At 48.8% G+C, this 13686-nt stretch overlaps 1 protein-coding gene across 4 annotated transcripts in view; it reads right to left on the reverse strand.

The window, feature by feature from the left end:
- The window catches only part of PLCB4 (phospholipase C beta 4), a 200674-nt gene that overhangs the window by 29495 nt on the left and 157493 nt on the right, over positions 1-13686 (reverse strand). For all 4 annotated transcript variants that reach the window (XM_083348195.1, XM_083348194.1, XM_083348196.1 and 1 more), the window contains one exon: positions 2468-2632. In XM_083348195.1, the coding sequence (XP_083204321.1) occupies positions 2468-2632 (165 nt within the window). The remainder of the gene's footprint in view (positions 1-2467; positions 2633-13686) is intronic.

The following is a 13686-nucleotide window of genomic DNA, read 5'->3' on the forward strand; positions in this document are numbered from 1 at the left end:
CCAAGTCACTTTTTTCAGTGGATGTTGAAACTTCGGTCACTAAATGAACTGTTGTAAGTCCAGGACTACCTGCGCCTGCTAAGTATTTGCATGAGATTCATGCTACCTAAGTAGGTAATAAGCAACCCTAACTCTACCGTATTACACAGTTCTCCTGGCATGAAGCCCTTGGTCTATGCAATTTTTCTGATATAGTCGAAATGTTATTAGGTTAGTTATCAGCTGCATAAAAACTTGGGTCATGCTACTCTGATGCTTTACATTTGGCCTTAGCTCCCAACCATACCTAAATTAGGCATGATACTAGCCAGAAAAATACATCACAAAGAAAAGAAAAAAAAGCAGGCAATTTGTTCTGCATTCTAGACAACAGAACAGGTAAAAAAGAATAGAAGACACTGTAAATGACGGCACCATTAACGTACACACTTTTGGATAAACTTTACTTGACAAAAAAATTTTTTTTTAAAGTAGAACGGTATAGAAAAAAAAACTAGACACCAGGGATCGCACTTAAGAGTGAATCTGCATGTGCATTTTGACAAATCTTTATACATACTGTAAGTTTCAGGGGCTAATGATTGTGGATATGCAAGCAACATGGTGCAGCTTAACCATGTTTTACTGAACTTGGCATTTCTTCAGAATGAAATGAGATCTGCATGCTTGCATGGAATGTACCCATCTGAAAAGTCCCCTTATTCAAAAAAAAAAGATCCCTTGCTGGCTTATTAACAAAATTAGACGAGAGGTTTTCCTCCTAGTTATTTTCATTTGCAGGAAGCTCTTCTACAAAAGTAATATCCACAATTAGCACCTCAACAATTTTATCACAAGGTGGTACAGAAAGAGTACACATGCCGTATAGGAATGGAAGTAAGAGAAGGTCCACTGAATCAGGCCCAAACTCTTCTTAGTTCAATATTTGCTTTTCCTGTTGATGTCTACAGGGGAGCCAGAAGACTGCCAATGACATTGAGAGGCTTGCTGTCTGCAAAGCTACCAAAGATATACAGGCCACACGGTTACTAGCTGTCAATAACTTTGTCCGCCATGAATTTTGCTTGATTTCCTTTTAAAACTATTTAATTTATTGGCCATCACTACATCTTATGACAGCAGATTACAGTTCAATTAAGCATTGTGTGGAAAAATCTCGAATTCCTTATGAACCTCCTATCACAGATTATCATTAGATGACCCTAAGGGTAGCACTGAGTAAAGGAGAAAAACATCTCTATCCACTTTCTCTGTGCCGGGCAGAATTCTGCACTTCTGTCGTCTCTGACTTGCCTTATTTCTAAGCTTTAAGACCTCCCTAATGCTGAAACCTCTCTTCAGAGAGAGGAAGACTCTCTCCATTGTCATTTGGGCAGCCCTTTTTTGGTTCTCTAGTTTTCAGAATGATGCATGACTTCCAAATTTGGTTGCACTACAGATCAGTACAGGGATGGTATTATTTTCAAGTCCTGTTTTCCTGATTCCAAACACAGATTTTGCCACTTTCATGTAAGCCAAAATGTTCACGTGAGCTTCCCACATGGTACCACCTTGTTCTGGCGCAGTCTTGAAAGCCGGGCCAAGAATACGCAATGTTCCTCCTGAAACACTGCCCCTTGCAACTATGGTGATGGGAACGTTTTGTAAAATGGCACAAGTAAACTCACCCATATATATATATATATATATACGTATACATATATATTTTAAAAACTACTTTTCTCCAAATGGTGTCTAGAACGTTTGTGTGTGGAAGAGAGAAGAGATATACACGACGCAGACAGGACGAGGGAGCCAGCCTCAGATGCAGAGGCAGCAGCCCCTGACTGAATCCACGTAATGACATTGACCTTAGCTTTGGATGCCGGGTCTCACCTGCCCTCTTGGCTGAAGGAACAGTGCAAGATAGCCAGGGCACTGCCAGGGCAGGGAAGAAGTTGTACTCTCCAAGGAAGGCAGAGGTTCCCCCAGCTGGAGCTCATTCTGAGCAGACTGCATACCTGGAACACAGGCATAGCCATAGCCACGAACGAGGCTGTTCCTCCAAGAGGGAGGAAGAAGAAGAGGAGGAGGAGAAGGAGGAGGAGGAGGAGGAAGCAAGAAGAGGGAAAAGCCAAACAGAAAAATAAAAATCATGTGATAGCTACAAAAGTTTCCGTTTAAAAAAAATAATCCAGATTTAGTTAACTCTATCCCATGACAAAAAGTGTGTCATGGTAGATGAAGGGAAAGCGCTAGCAAGACCTGCTCTCCTAAATCAGCCTTCCCCAAACCATTCTTTTACTGAAGTGATGTGCCTGCAATGCCCAGAACTGAAATTTCAACTGAGCATTTGGGGACTGGTCAACTCAACGCTGTTGAGGGGACATCAGATTGGTGGATCTTTTCCTAAAAGTTCCTTATTCAGGAAAAATGTTGAGGCAAAGTGTTATTCATAAAATCTCAAAGGCATTACTGAAATACATACCTTTCGGAACACAAAGCATTCTTCGTTGTAAACAGGATTTAAGCCATTGTTCATCACCATCCGTGTTCGGAATTCCTTACGTATTGTATCAGTAGGAAGGCCATACATATCCACCTCTACGTAAGTACCAATTTTTTTGTCTGATAAAAATTGACCAGATATGACCTTGAAATGGAAGCATAAAAATGTTCAGTCCAATGAGAAATTTAATATAGTCAAGCATATATCAATGTTTAGTGTTATTCACATATATAAATATATATATAAATATATAAATAATAGAGTTGGAAGGGACCTTGGAGGTCTTCTAGTCTAACCCCTTCTCAGGCAGGAAACCCTGTCCAGTCTCTTCTTAAAAAATTCCAGTGTTGGAGCATTCACAGCTTCTGGAGGTAAGTTTTTCCACTGGTTAATTGTTCTAAACTGTCAGGAAATCTCTCCTTAGTTCTAGATTGCTTTTCTCCTTGATTAGTTTCCATCCGTTGCTTCTTGTCCTGCCTTCAGGTGCTTTGGAGAATAGCCTGACTTCCTCTTTAATATATATATACTCCCAGCCATGCTGAGGGGAAAGGGAGAGGTTTCCAAGCTGAGCCATGCTGGCTCAGGAATTCTGGGAGTTGAAGTCCTTGAGTAATAAAAGAGTCTGCATTAGAGGAGGACATTAAAATTATTTACAGGATTACTTCTTTAGGAACTAAACTTTTAGAATCTAAAACAGCTAATTCAAAAAAACCAACAGGAAAGAACCTCACATTTTTCATCTGTTTCTGTCTTTTGGAAGGTAAAATTAGATAACAAAATAATCTATTTCCTATGTTAACATCTCTGCAATGAAATCAATAAAGGTAACAGGAAAGAAATGAGAAACATTTTTCTCAGTGTAATATGTCTAATTTAGCAGATGCTAGAAAAAATGTACCTTTTGTACATACTCTTGAAAACTATTTTGAATCTAACCATCTATTACAACTAAACCACTTTAAATTAAAAAATTCTTAAGAATGAAATATTCTTAATTTGGGCTTTACTTTTACTGTTTGGACCGTAAAAGACCGTGTGTTTTGAAAAATAGATTATTTAGAATCTAGTTATGTTGCACTTCAGTCTTTAAATAATTAACCTAGTATATACATAACAATATATGATGTTTTCCATGGTGAGCTTAACATCAATAACAACATTTATTAAAAGGCTAAAATAATTTCTGGTGGTATTATCTGTACATTAAATTTTTGTTTAGTCACAATCTTTCACTTTTCACATTCTGGAAAAGCAGTGGTCATGTATCCTAGCAAAAGATGTTACATATGTGCATAAGCTTAGTCAGTAGCATATTCCTTTTTAAAAATATCAAACATGCAAAGAAACAAAAATAAGTCCAAAATATCTGTATTATATCCAGAAATGCCAACTTTGCAACCAATATTTCTCATCCATAACTATACCTGCATACATGCAAATGATTCTATGGGATCAGTAATGCAGCAGGGATTGCTTTTTCCTTCCAGTAACAGATTGCTGGGAAATACCAAACATGGCCTTAAGAATTCCAATGTTTGTTACAAATTTTTCTGGATGTGGTTGGAAAGAGGCCTAGAAATGCCAGCACAAATACATCACACTTGCTGAACGTGCACACGCAACTACCGTATTTTTTGGACCATAAGACGCACTTTTCCCCTCCCAAAAGTGGGTGGAAAAACGAGGTGCGTCTTATGGTCCGAAGGTAAGCGAAAACACTTGTCTCCCGTTCAGTCAGCGCAGTCCATCAGCTCCTTTGGAGAGACGTGATTGAATGAAGACATGGAATTCTCCGCCCCGCCCCTGTGATTGGTCGGCAGGGGAGGAAATACGGACGTGCCTGCCATGCCTTCTGACTGCCTCCCCCTCCCTGCGCGCGCACATTTTCTTTCTTTTACCTCGCTGCTAAAGAAAGTTTTTGCTAAACTAAACCTCATAGGCAAAGCCGTGAGGAGTTGTCCCTGCAGGTTTCTCTGCGAAGTTTATTGGAAGTGATTTCCCATTTGCAAGATAATACTGGTAATTGTTTGAAAATGCTTCGGCATCTTAGAAAACCTATTCAGGGAAAAGAAACTACCGGTACCTACCTACCTTTCTTTCTTTCTTTCTTTCTTTCTTTCTTTCTTTCTTTCTTTCTTTCTTTCTTTCTTTCTTTCTTTCTCTCTTTCTTCCTCCCTCCCTCCCTTCTTTCTTCCTTCCTTCCCTCTTCCTTCCTTCCTTCTTCCTCTCTCTCTCTCTCTCTCTTCCTTGCTCCCTCCATCCTCCCTCCTTTCTTCCTTCTTCCTTCCATCCTTCTTTCTCTCTCTCCTTTCTCTTTCTTTCTTTCTTTCTTTCTTTCTTTCTTTCTTTCTTTCTTTCTTTCTTTCTTTCTTTCTCTCTTTTCCTTCCTCCCTCCTTCCTTCCTTCCTTCTCTCTCTCTCTCCCCTCCTTCCTTCCTAGTATACCGGTACTATTTGGTTCAGAATATTTTTTTTCTTGTTTTCCTGCTCTAAAAACTGGGTGCGTCTTATGGTCCGAAAAATATGGTAATTACAATCTTCAATTATATGTGATATATCCAGGGCTTTTTTTCCCATAGAACACTCAGAACGGCGTTACGGCACCTTTTTTTGCACGCGCGCACGCACACACACACACACACACACACACACACACACACAAGCTGAAGGAAACTGTTCCGGAGAGCCAAATTCTCCTCAGGCAGCCAGGTTGCAAAGCAGCAGAATGCATCGCAGCGACAGGCCTTCAGATGGCTCAAATTGAAGGAAATGCAATCCGTACAGTCTAATTTACAGTTTTGGATGATAGAATTATTTTTATCTAAGGATAACTAATGATAACATTTGATGGGGGGGAGAGTTATTGCCCCCCTCAGAAAGGGCCCGCAACTTGGGTGTCCTCCTGGATTCACGGCTTAACCTGGAAGATCATCTAACCGTCTGTTCTGAACCAGCCTGCTACCGGCCTTGCAGAAAGGCAAACCCCTGTATAAACAGTAGAGACTGGAGAGCGTCTGAGGCTGGAAAGCGTCTGCCAAGATTTATTACACAAACAACAGAACAAGAAACAAAACACTGGAACTTGAATCCTCAAACGGAACGGTTGCTTTCAGCAACCAGCCCTTCCCCAAACACTCCTTTTATTTAGAGTTCAGGGCGTGGCCTCCCTGTGCCTCCTTCCGAGGAGTCCCACAGCCTTTCTCTGCTTGTTCCTGTTTGACTGCCTCCTGTGTCGGGCGTCCTTGAACAGGGCCAGCTGTGGGTCATCATCATCCGCACTCTCGGGCTCGCGCAGCTGAGAAGAGGACCCTGGCTGGGGGCTCTGCGAAGCCTCCAAGCCATCATCAGCAAGCTCGTCTTCAACACCCTCCTCCTCCCCCTCATCTGAGTCATCCGAGACATCCGAGCCGGCTGCCGGACCCACAGGCTGGCCCTGAATCACAACACTATCCCGCACCGCAGGGCCCTTCCCCCGGGGCTGCCGATCCGGATGCGGTCGGGATGGGAATTGTTCGTGAAAAGCAGTCACCAACGCAGGGGCATGAACGGCGGTCGCGTCTTCCCATGTGAAGTCCCCCGGCCCGTACCCTTTCCACTCGATCAGGTACTGGAAACGACCTTTCAACCAATGGGAATCCCTGATGCTGGCGACCTCGTACTCGGGGGTGCTGCCTCCATCACGAGGTCCTGATGGTGGAGGTTCCACTTGGCGGAGTGGACAAGCCGGTTGTTCGGGGACCAACAGAGACCGATGGAAGACTGGGTGCACGCGCAGGGAACGTGGCAGAGTTAAACGATAGGCGACCGGGTTGATGACAGCCTCGACTGGGAATGGTCCAAGGTAACGGTGGTCCAGCTTCCTCGCCGGCCGTGTGGATGGTAGGTTCCTGGTGGACAGCCAGACCCGATCCCCCACCGATAGTGGAGGCGTATCCCGTCTCGACCGATAGGCAAACCTCTTGTAGTCGGCCTTGGCTTTCTCCAGCTGCCGTCGCACCAACCGATGGATCGCCTGTAACTCCGCCATGAAGTCGTTCGCTGCCGGCTCCGGTGAGTCCACGGGAGAAAGGGGGAAAAACCGGGGGTGATAACCCACATTGGCCAAGAACGGTGTCATCTGCGTGGAGGTGTGCTGCGAGTTGTTAAAAGCAAACTCGGCTATGGCCAGATAGTCCACCCAATTGTCCTGCTGCAGGTTGACGTAGCAGTGCAGATACTGCTCCAGGATACCGATGACTTTCTCGGTACCCCCGTCAGTTTGAGGATGATGCGTGGACGAGAGGCAAACCTTAATGTCCAACGCACGCATCAACTCCTGCCAGAAGCGGGCTGTAAACTGGGCCCCCCTATCGGAGACGACTCTATCGGGGAGGCCGTGCAGCCGAAACACCTGTTGGATGAACATGCGACTAGTGGCGCGAGCTGACGGTAAGCCGCGACAGGGGATGAAGTGCGCCATCTTGGTCAGCATGTCCACCACCACAAACACTGTCGTGAAGCCGGAGGATGGGGGTAAATCCGTCAGGAAGTCCATGGACACAGCCCCCCAGGGTCTCTTGGGTGTTGGCAAAGGCTGCAGTAAACCAGGCGGGGCCCCTGTCGCTGACTTGGCCTGCCTGCATGGGATGCAGGAGGTGACATAAGACTGGACGTCGTGTCGGACTCGGGGCCACCAGAAGGTACGGGAGACCAGGTTCAGAGTCTTAAACAGGCCAAAATGCCCCGCTGCCGGGTTATCATGACACTGGCTGAGGACGAGTCCCCTGAGTGGCCCTCCCGGAACATAGAGCCGGTCACGATAATACAAGAGTCCATCCGTGACCGTCCAAGGCGAGTCTGGCCCTACCTCCTCCTTCCGCTGAGCCACCCACGCCTCCTGCTGCTGCGCCTCCCGGATCCGAGCCCGTATATCAACCGGCTCCCGCACCGCAGCAAAACACTCGACGGGGATCACTGTCCTGGGCAGAAGCTTGTCTTCCACTCGGGTATATTCAGGCTTCCTGGACAGAGCATCCGCTCTCTGATTGTGCCCGCTTGGTATGTACCGAACTCGGAAGTCAAACCTCGCAAAGAAAAGGGACCACCGGATCTGGCGTTGGTTCAAATTCCGAGCGGTCTGCAGGCTTTCCAGATTCTTGTGGTCCGTCCGGACCTCGATTTGATGCCGCGCCCCCTCCAGATGATGTCTCCAAGCCTCGAACGCCGCCTTGATGGCCAGCAGCTCCTTCTCCCAGATGGTATAGTTGCGCTCCGAGGGGTTCAATTTCCGCGAGTGATACGCGCAAGGGAAAAGGGTACCGCTGGGCGTCGTTGCCTGGAGTAACACGGCCCCAATGGCAATGTCGGAGGCGTCCGCCTCCACGACAAACAGCCATTGCGGGTCAGGATGCTTCAAGATGGGCTCCTTCATGAAGGCGTCCTTCAAAGCCTGGAACGCCTGTTTTTCTGGTGCGTTCCACTGGAACCGAGTCTTCTTCTGCAGGAGCCGGGTGAGGGGGGCTGTCAAGGCGGCAAAGCCAGGGATGAATGTTCGATAGTAGTTGGCAAATCCAAGAAGTCGCTGAACATCCTTCACGCGACGCGGGGGTTGCCAACTCTGCAACGACTCAACTTTACTCGGCTCCATGGCGATGCCCTCAGGAGAAATGCGGTGACCCAGGAAATCGATGGTCACCTGGTAGAACTGGCACTTCTCTAACTTGGCAAACAGCCGATGTTCCCGGAGGCGCTGCAGGACCTGACGGAGATGCTGATGATGCACTTCACGCGACAGGGAGTAAATCAGGATGTCGTCCAGGTAGATCACGACAAACTGGTCCAACAGATCCCGAAAGATGTCGTTCATAAAATGCTGAAACACAGTGGGGGCGTTGGTCAGGCCAAACGGCATCACCGTGTACTCAAAATGTCCATAGCGAGTACCAAACGCCGTCTTCCACTCATCACCCGGCCGAACTCTGACGAGGTTGTAAGCTCCACGCAGGTCCAGTTTCGTGAAGATCTTAGCCTCCCGGAGTCGGTCCAAGAGCTCGGGGATGAGGGGCAGCGGGTAACGGTTGCGCACCGTGATGGCGTTGAGTTTCCGGTAGTCACAGCAAAGTCGTAACTCGCCCGACTTCTTTTTGACGAAGAGCACGGGCGCAGACACTGGCGAGGACGAGGGCCGGATGAAACCGCGAGCCAAATTCTTTTCCAGGAAGTCCCGCAATGCAGCCAACTCGGGCTCCGACATGGAGTACAAACGCCCCACTGGGAGAGGCGCATCAGGGACTAAATCAATGGAGCAGTCATAGGGCCTGTGCGGGGGTAACTGATCCGCCTCTGACTCGCTGAACACATCAGCAAAGTCGGACAGTTCGGGAGGCAAGGAAACCCCTGGGGAACCCTCCACCTGGCCGGCACAGATATGGCGGGAGTGGTCCACGCACTGCAAGCTTGGGAAGGTGACCAAGTTCTGAGACCAATAGATCTGTGGATCATGCGCCCGGAGCCACGCCAGTCCCAAGACCACGGGGAAGTGCAGATCCGAAGTGATGTAGAACTGGATGGCCTCCACATGGGAACTGATGGCCATACACACTGGTTGCGTGGCGGCCATAATAGGCCCAGACAGGAGCACTCGACCATCGATAGTCTCCACTAGCATGGGCGGATCCACCGGACACTGGGGAACAGCCCATTTGGCCACAAAGGCCGAGTCCATAAAGTTTGTGGTAGCCCCAGAGTCAATTAAGGCATGGACTGGAATCCCCTCTGGCTTGCCAGGAAGGATCAGACGTGCCTCCAAAATCAAATGCCGTGGAGGTTCACAGGCACCAACGGAACGGCGTCGCTCGGTGTGGTTGTTGTGGGTCGCCCGATCTATCACACCGTCTAGATCGGGCTCGGGCCGTTTCCCGACAGCAAAGTAGGGGACTTTCTCGGGGCAGGCTTGGTCACTGATGCCCGCTGACGCTTCTTTGGGCAAGAAGCAGCCAAATGTCCAGGGTCCCCACAGTAAAAACACAACCCCCCCGATCGTCGTCTGTTCATTTCCGTCACCGATAGACGAGACCTGGCGGCACCCAGCTCCATTGGCTCCTCCCTTTGGACTGGGGGCTCACGCACAACAGGGGCGGCAGGGGTCTGTGGGGTGGCACGGCGACTCTTTCGCTGCTGCAGCCGGGCATCGATCCGCAGGCAAAGATGGATCAGCCCATTCAGGTCTGAGGGAATGTCCACGCGGGCCAGCTCATCCAACATCTCCTCCGACAATCCATCCTGGAAGGCATCCACAAGCGCAGCCTCATTCCAGGCGGAATCCTGGCTAAGCAGCCGGAAATCACTGATATAAGCCTGTAGGGGGCGCTGACCCTGTCTCAGAGCTTTCAGGCGTCGGGTGGCAGTCTGCATCTTAATTGGGTCCTCGTACATTAGGCGCATATGGTCACAAAACCCCACAAAGTTATCCAACAAAGGGCTAGGTTGTGCCAGCAAAGGCGTGCCCCAACGAGCTGCATCCCCCGAAAGAAGGCTTAACACGAATCCCACCTTATCCCGGTCAGTGGGGAAATCAGCTATTCTCACGCTGATAAAAAGCTGGCATTGTCCCAGGAAGGCAGGAAACAATTCTGGATTGCCAGCAAATTTATCCGGCATTGCTATCTGACATTTCCTCCTGGGTGGGGGTGCAGCATGTACCTGAGCTTGCAGTTGAGCCACCTGAGCTGCCAGCAAAGTGAGTTGCTGAGTGAGCTGAGCATTCTTGGCACGTAGCTGCTCCATCGTAGTAGTAAGGGGTGGGAGGCTGAAAGCAAACTGTTCTGAACCAGCCTGCTACCGGCCTTGCAGAAAGGCAAACCCCTGTATAAACAGTAGAGACTGGAGAGCGTCTGAGGCTGGAAAGCGTCTGCCAAGATTTATTACACAAACAACAGAACAAGAAACAAAACACTGGAACTTGAATCCTCAAACGGAACGGTTGCTTTCAGCAACCAGCCCTTCCCCAAACACTCCTTTTATTTAGAGTTCAGGGCGTGGCCTCCCTGTGCCTCCTTCCGAGGAGTCCCACAGCCTTTCTCTGCTTGTTCCTGCTTGACTGCCTCCTGCGTCGGGCGTCCTTGAACAGGGCCAGCTGTGGGTCATCATCATCCGCACTCTTGGGCTCGCGCAGCTGAGAAGAGGGCCCTGGCTGGGGGCTCTGCGAAGCCTCCAAGCCATCATCAGCAAGCTCGTCTTCAACACCCTCCTCCTCCCCCTCATCTGAGTCATCCGAGACATCCGAGCCGGCTGCCGGACCCACAGGCTGGCCCTGAATCACAACACCGTCGTGACCAGGGGGGCCTTTGCGCAGGTTCGCCTGGTGCGCCAGTTGCGACTCTTTTGGGACCAAGATGCCCTATGCACGGTCACCCACACCCTTGTCACTTCTCGCCTGGATTACTGCAATGCTCTCTACATGGGGCTCAGTGGCGTAGCGTGGGGGTGCAGGGGGGGCCGGTCGCACCGGGCGCAACATCTGGGGGGGCGCGCTCGCACTGAGCTGCTCAGGGAGCCCCAAGGGCTGCACAGAGTTGGCTTGGCTCCGCTCTCGAGCTGTTCTTTCTTGCAAAGCGAAATGAGTCCGGCAGGTGAGATGGGCGGCCACATAAACTGAATAAAATAAATAGAAGCGGCCAACTCTCCGCCCAGGCTCAGGCCAACCGCAAGCGCCCCGCAGGCGCCCTGGCAGGTTTGGCCGAGCGAAGACGGACCCGCTGGCCGGCCGGCCTAGCTTCGTGCGCATGCATGGCTTTATTTAGCGGGGCTCACGTGCGAGGTTGAATGCAGCGGCTCTTGCAGGTCGGAGCCCCGCCCAGCCGCCCTCGAGAGGGACCCGGAAGCATCCCGCATGCACGCAACTCTTCTTGGAAAGTCTACGCCGCTGCGGGGCGCGTCTTTTCAGCAGTGCCGTGACGTCACTGCCCGCCCGCCCCTCTATTTCCGCTTCCGGTTGCCTTGCCCCGGGTGCTGACAACCCACGCTACGCCACTGATGGGGCTGCCCTTGAAATGCACCCGGAGGCTTCAGCTGGTGCAAAATGCGGCCGCGCGGGTGCTTATGGGAGTATCTCGATACTCCCATGTTACACCTCTCCTGCACGAGCTGCATTGGCTTCCAGTTGCCCTCCGGGTGCGATTCAAGGTGCTGGTAATTACCTTTAAAGCCCTACATGGCTTAGGCCCGGGGTACTTGCAAGACCACCTGCTGCTAATGTCAACCTCCCATCGCCCAGTTCGCTCCCAGAGTGTCAACCTCCTCAGGGTTCCGTTGGCCAGGCAATGCCGGCTGGCGACCCCCAGGGGGAGAGCCTTCTCTGTGGGCGCGCCAACCCTCTGGAATGAACTGCCTCTGGAGCTGCGGACGGCCCCTGACCTTCGATCCTTCCGCAGTGACCTGAAGACATGGTTATTCCAACAAGCGGGCCTGGACTGACCATGTTTTTTAATTTGGGTTTTATTTTGCTAAATTGTCCCATATTTCTTATATTCATTGTTTAATTCTTTTAAAAATTTTTGTATCTCTTACTTTTTATTGTTGTGAGCCGCCCTGAGTCCTAAGGGAGAAGGGCGGCATATAAATTTAATTTAAAAAATCTGTTATTTTGTTTTATTTTTGCACAAAAAATGTATAATTTGCATTTGCATTCATTTTCAAATAGAATATGTTGTTAAAATGTATCGGTATTGAAATAATTAGTGCACACATATACCTAAAACCAGTTTATTGCATTTGGCAATTGTACTAAAAAAAATCTCATTGTCAACCAATATAATTCATTTAATTTGAAATCAAGTGAAAAACTGATTTAAATTATTTTATTAAAACAAATTAATGGCAAATTCTTTTATAAGACGTTGCCTCAAACAAAATGAGTTTGACATGCCTGCTCTAGATAGTTGAATGCTCCAAAATAAATTCTAGACCAGGCCTGTACATGCAGCCTACCAAGCACCCTTGGACAGAGCACAGACATTTTTTTTTTAAAAAAAGTAATAAAATCACCACCACTGCCCTGAAAATCATGTTGCCTAGTGCCTCCATGGCTTACCATGACCACGAACTCCAACACTGTAGATGCTCCTCTAGTCACCAAATCATTGATTAGCCCACCAGTATTCCTTTGCAGACCACAAAGATTTTTAATTTATCAGTGTGGGCCTTTCCCTTCTACAAGTTGCACAGACCTCTTCTAGATTTTCCTCTTACCTTTCCGAGTTAACTCCTTGGTCTGTCATTGAGCAAGAATTGAATTTGTAGGCAAGCATATTATCATTTGATGTATATTTAACATATGTTTTACCTTTATTTACTGATTATATAATATTTGTATGCAATCCACATGGCGAGGTTTGGGCCAACTTACAATATTTTTAAAATCATAAGATTAAAACATAAAAGCAGGGCTTTTTTTCTCATAGAACGCTCAGAATGGCGGTCCGGCACCCTTTTTTGCACACACACTAAAAAAGCTTTTGCACAAGCTATGCTACTCCCTCTATTGGCTTTGAAACGCCTATTGGCTTTTGAAAGCCAATAGGAATTGCTGCTGAGCATGCCAAAAGACATGGCCGGCAAACGTTGCACCAGCAACTTGTCTGCAGTGAAGGCAAGTTGGCAGGAACTTTGCATCCCTCCCTGCTGCCCAACTACACCATCTCAGATAGGTAAGTAAGAGAGGACAAGGAGTGGGAGGTGGGTTCTGCGGAGTCCATGTGCACTCCTTCCTTGTGCTCACCCGTGTCAGCCAGGCTGCTGGCCTACTTGGTGCTGGACCTGTGCCACCGTCGCCTCGCCCTGCATACCTAAGTGGCCACTCTGCATCGCCTGGCCCACCCCGCCTCCAGCTCCGTGCAGCCCCACCATATAGAGCGGGCCCCGCTGCTCCCACAGCACCAGCTGCACCGGCTCTGGGGGGCAGCCCGCCACCAACACCCCTCGCAGCCGTGACCGCAGCAGCACCGCTCCCTGCCTCCTGCGCCCGCCAAGATGAGAGTGCCAGCACCTTTTTTTAAAAAAAGCACTGTTTGTGTATATGTCTGTCTCTCTCTCTCTCTGTGTGTGTGTGTGTGTGTGTGTGTGTGTGTGTGTGTGTATGTATATGTATAGTCTCATACTTATTTCAATTTATTTATGACCTGTGGCCCTTTCTTTATATTTTAAAACAGCTTCAGGTATCTG

Source organism: Vipera ursinii (assembly GCF_947247035.1).
Source record: "Vipera ursinii genome assembly, chromosome: 1".
In the NCBI taxonomy this organism is placed as follows: domain Eukaryota; kingdom Metazoa; phylum Chordata; class Lepidosauria; order Squamata; family Viperidae; genus Vipera; species Vipera ursinii.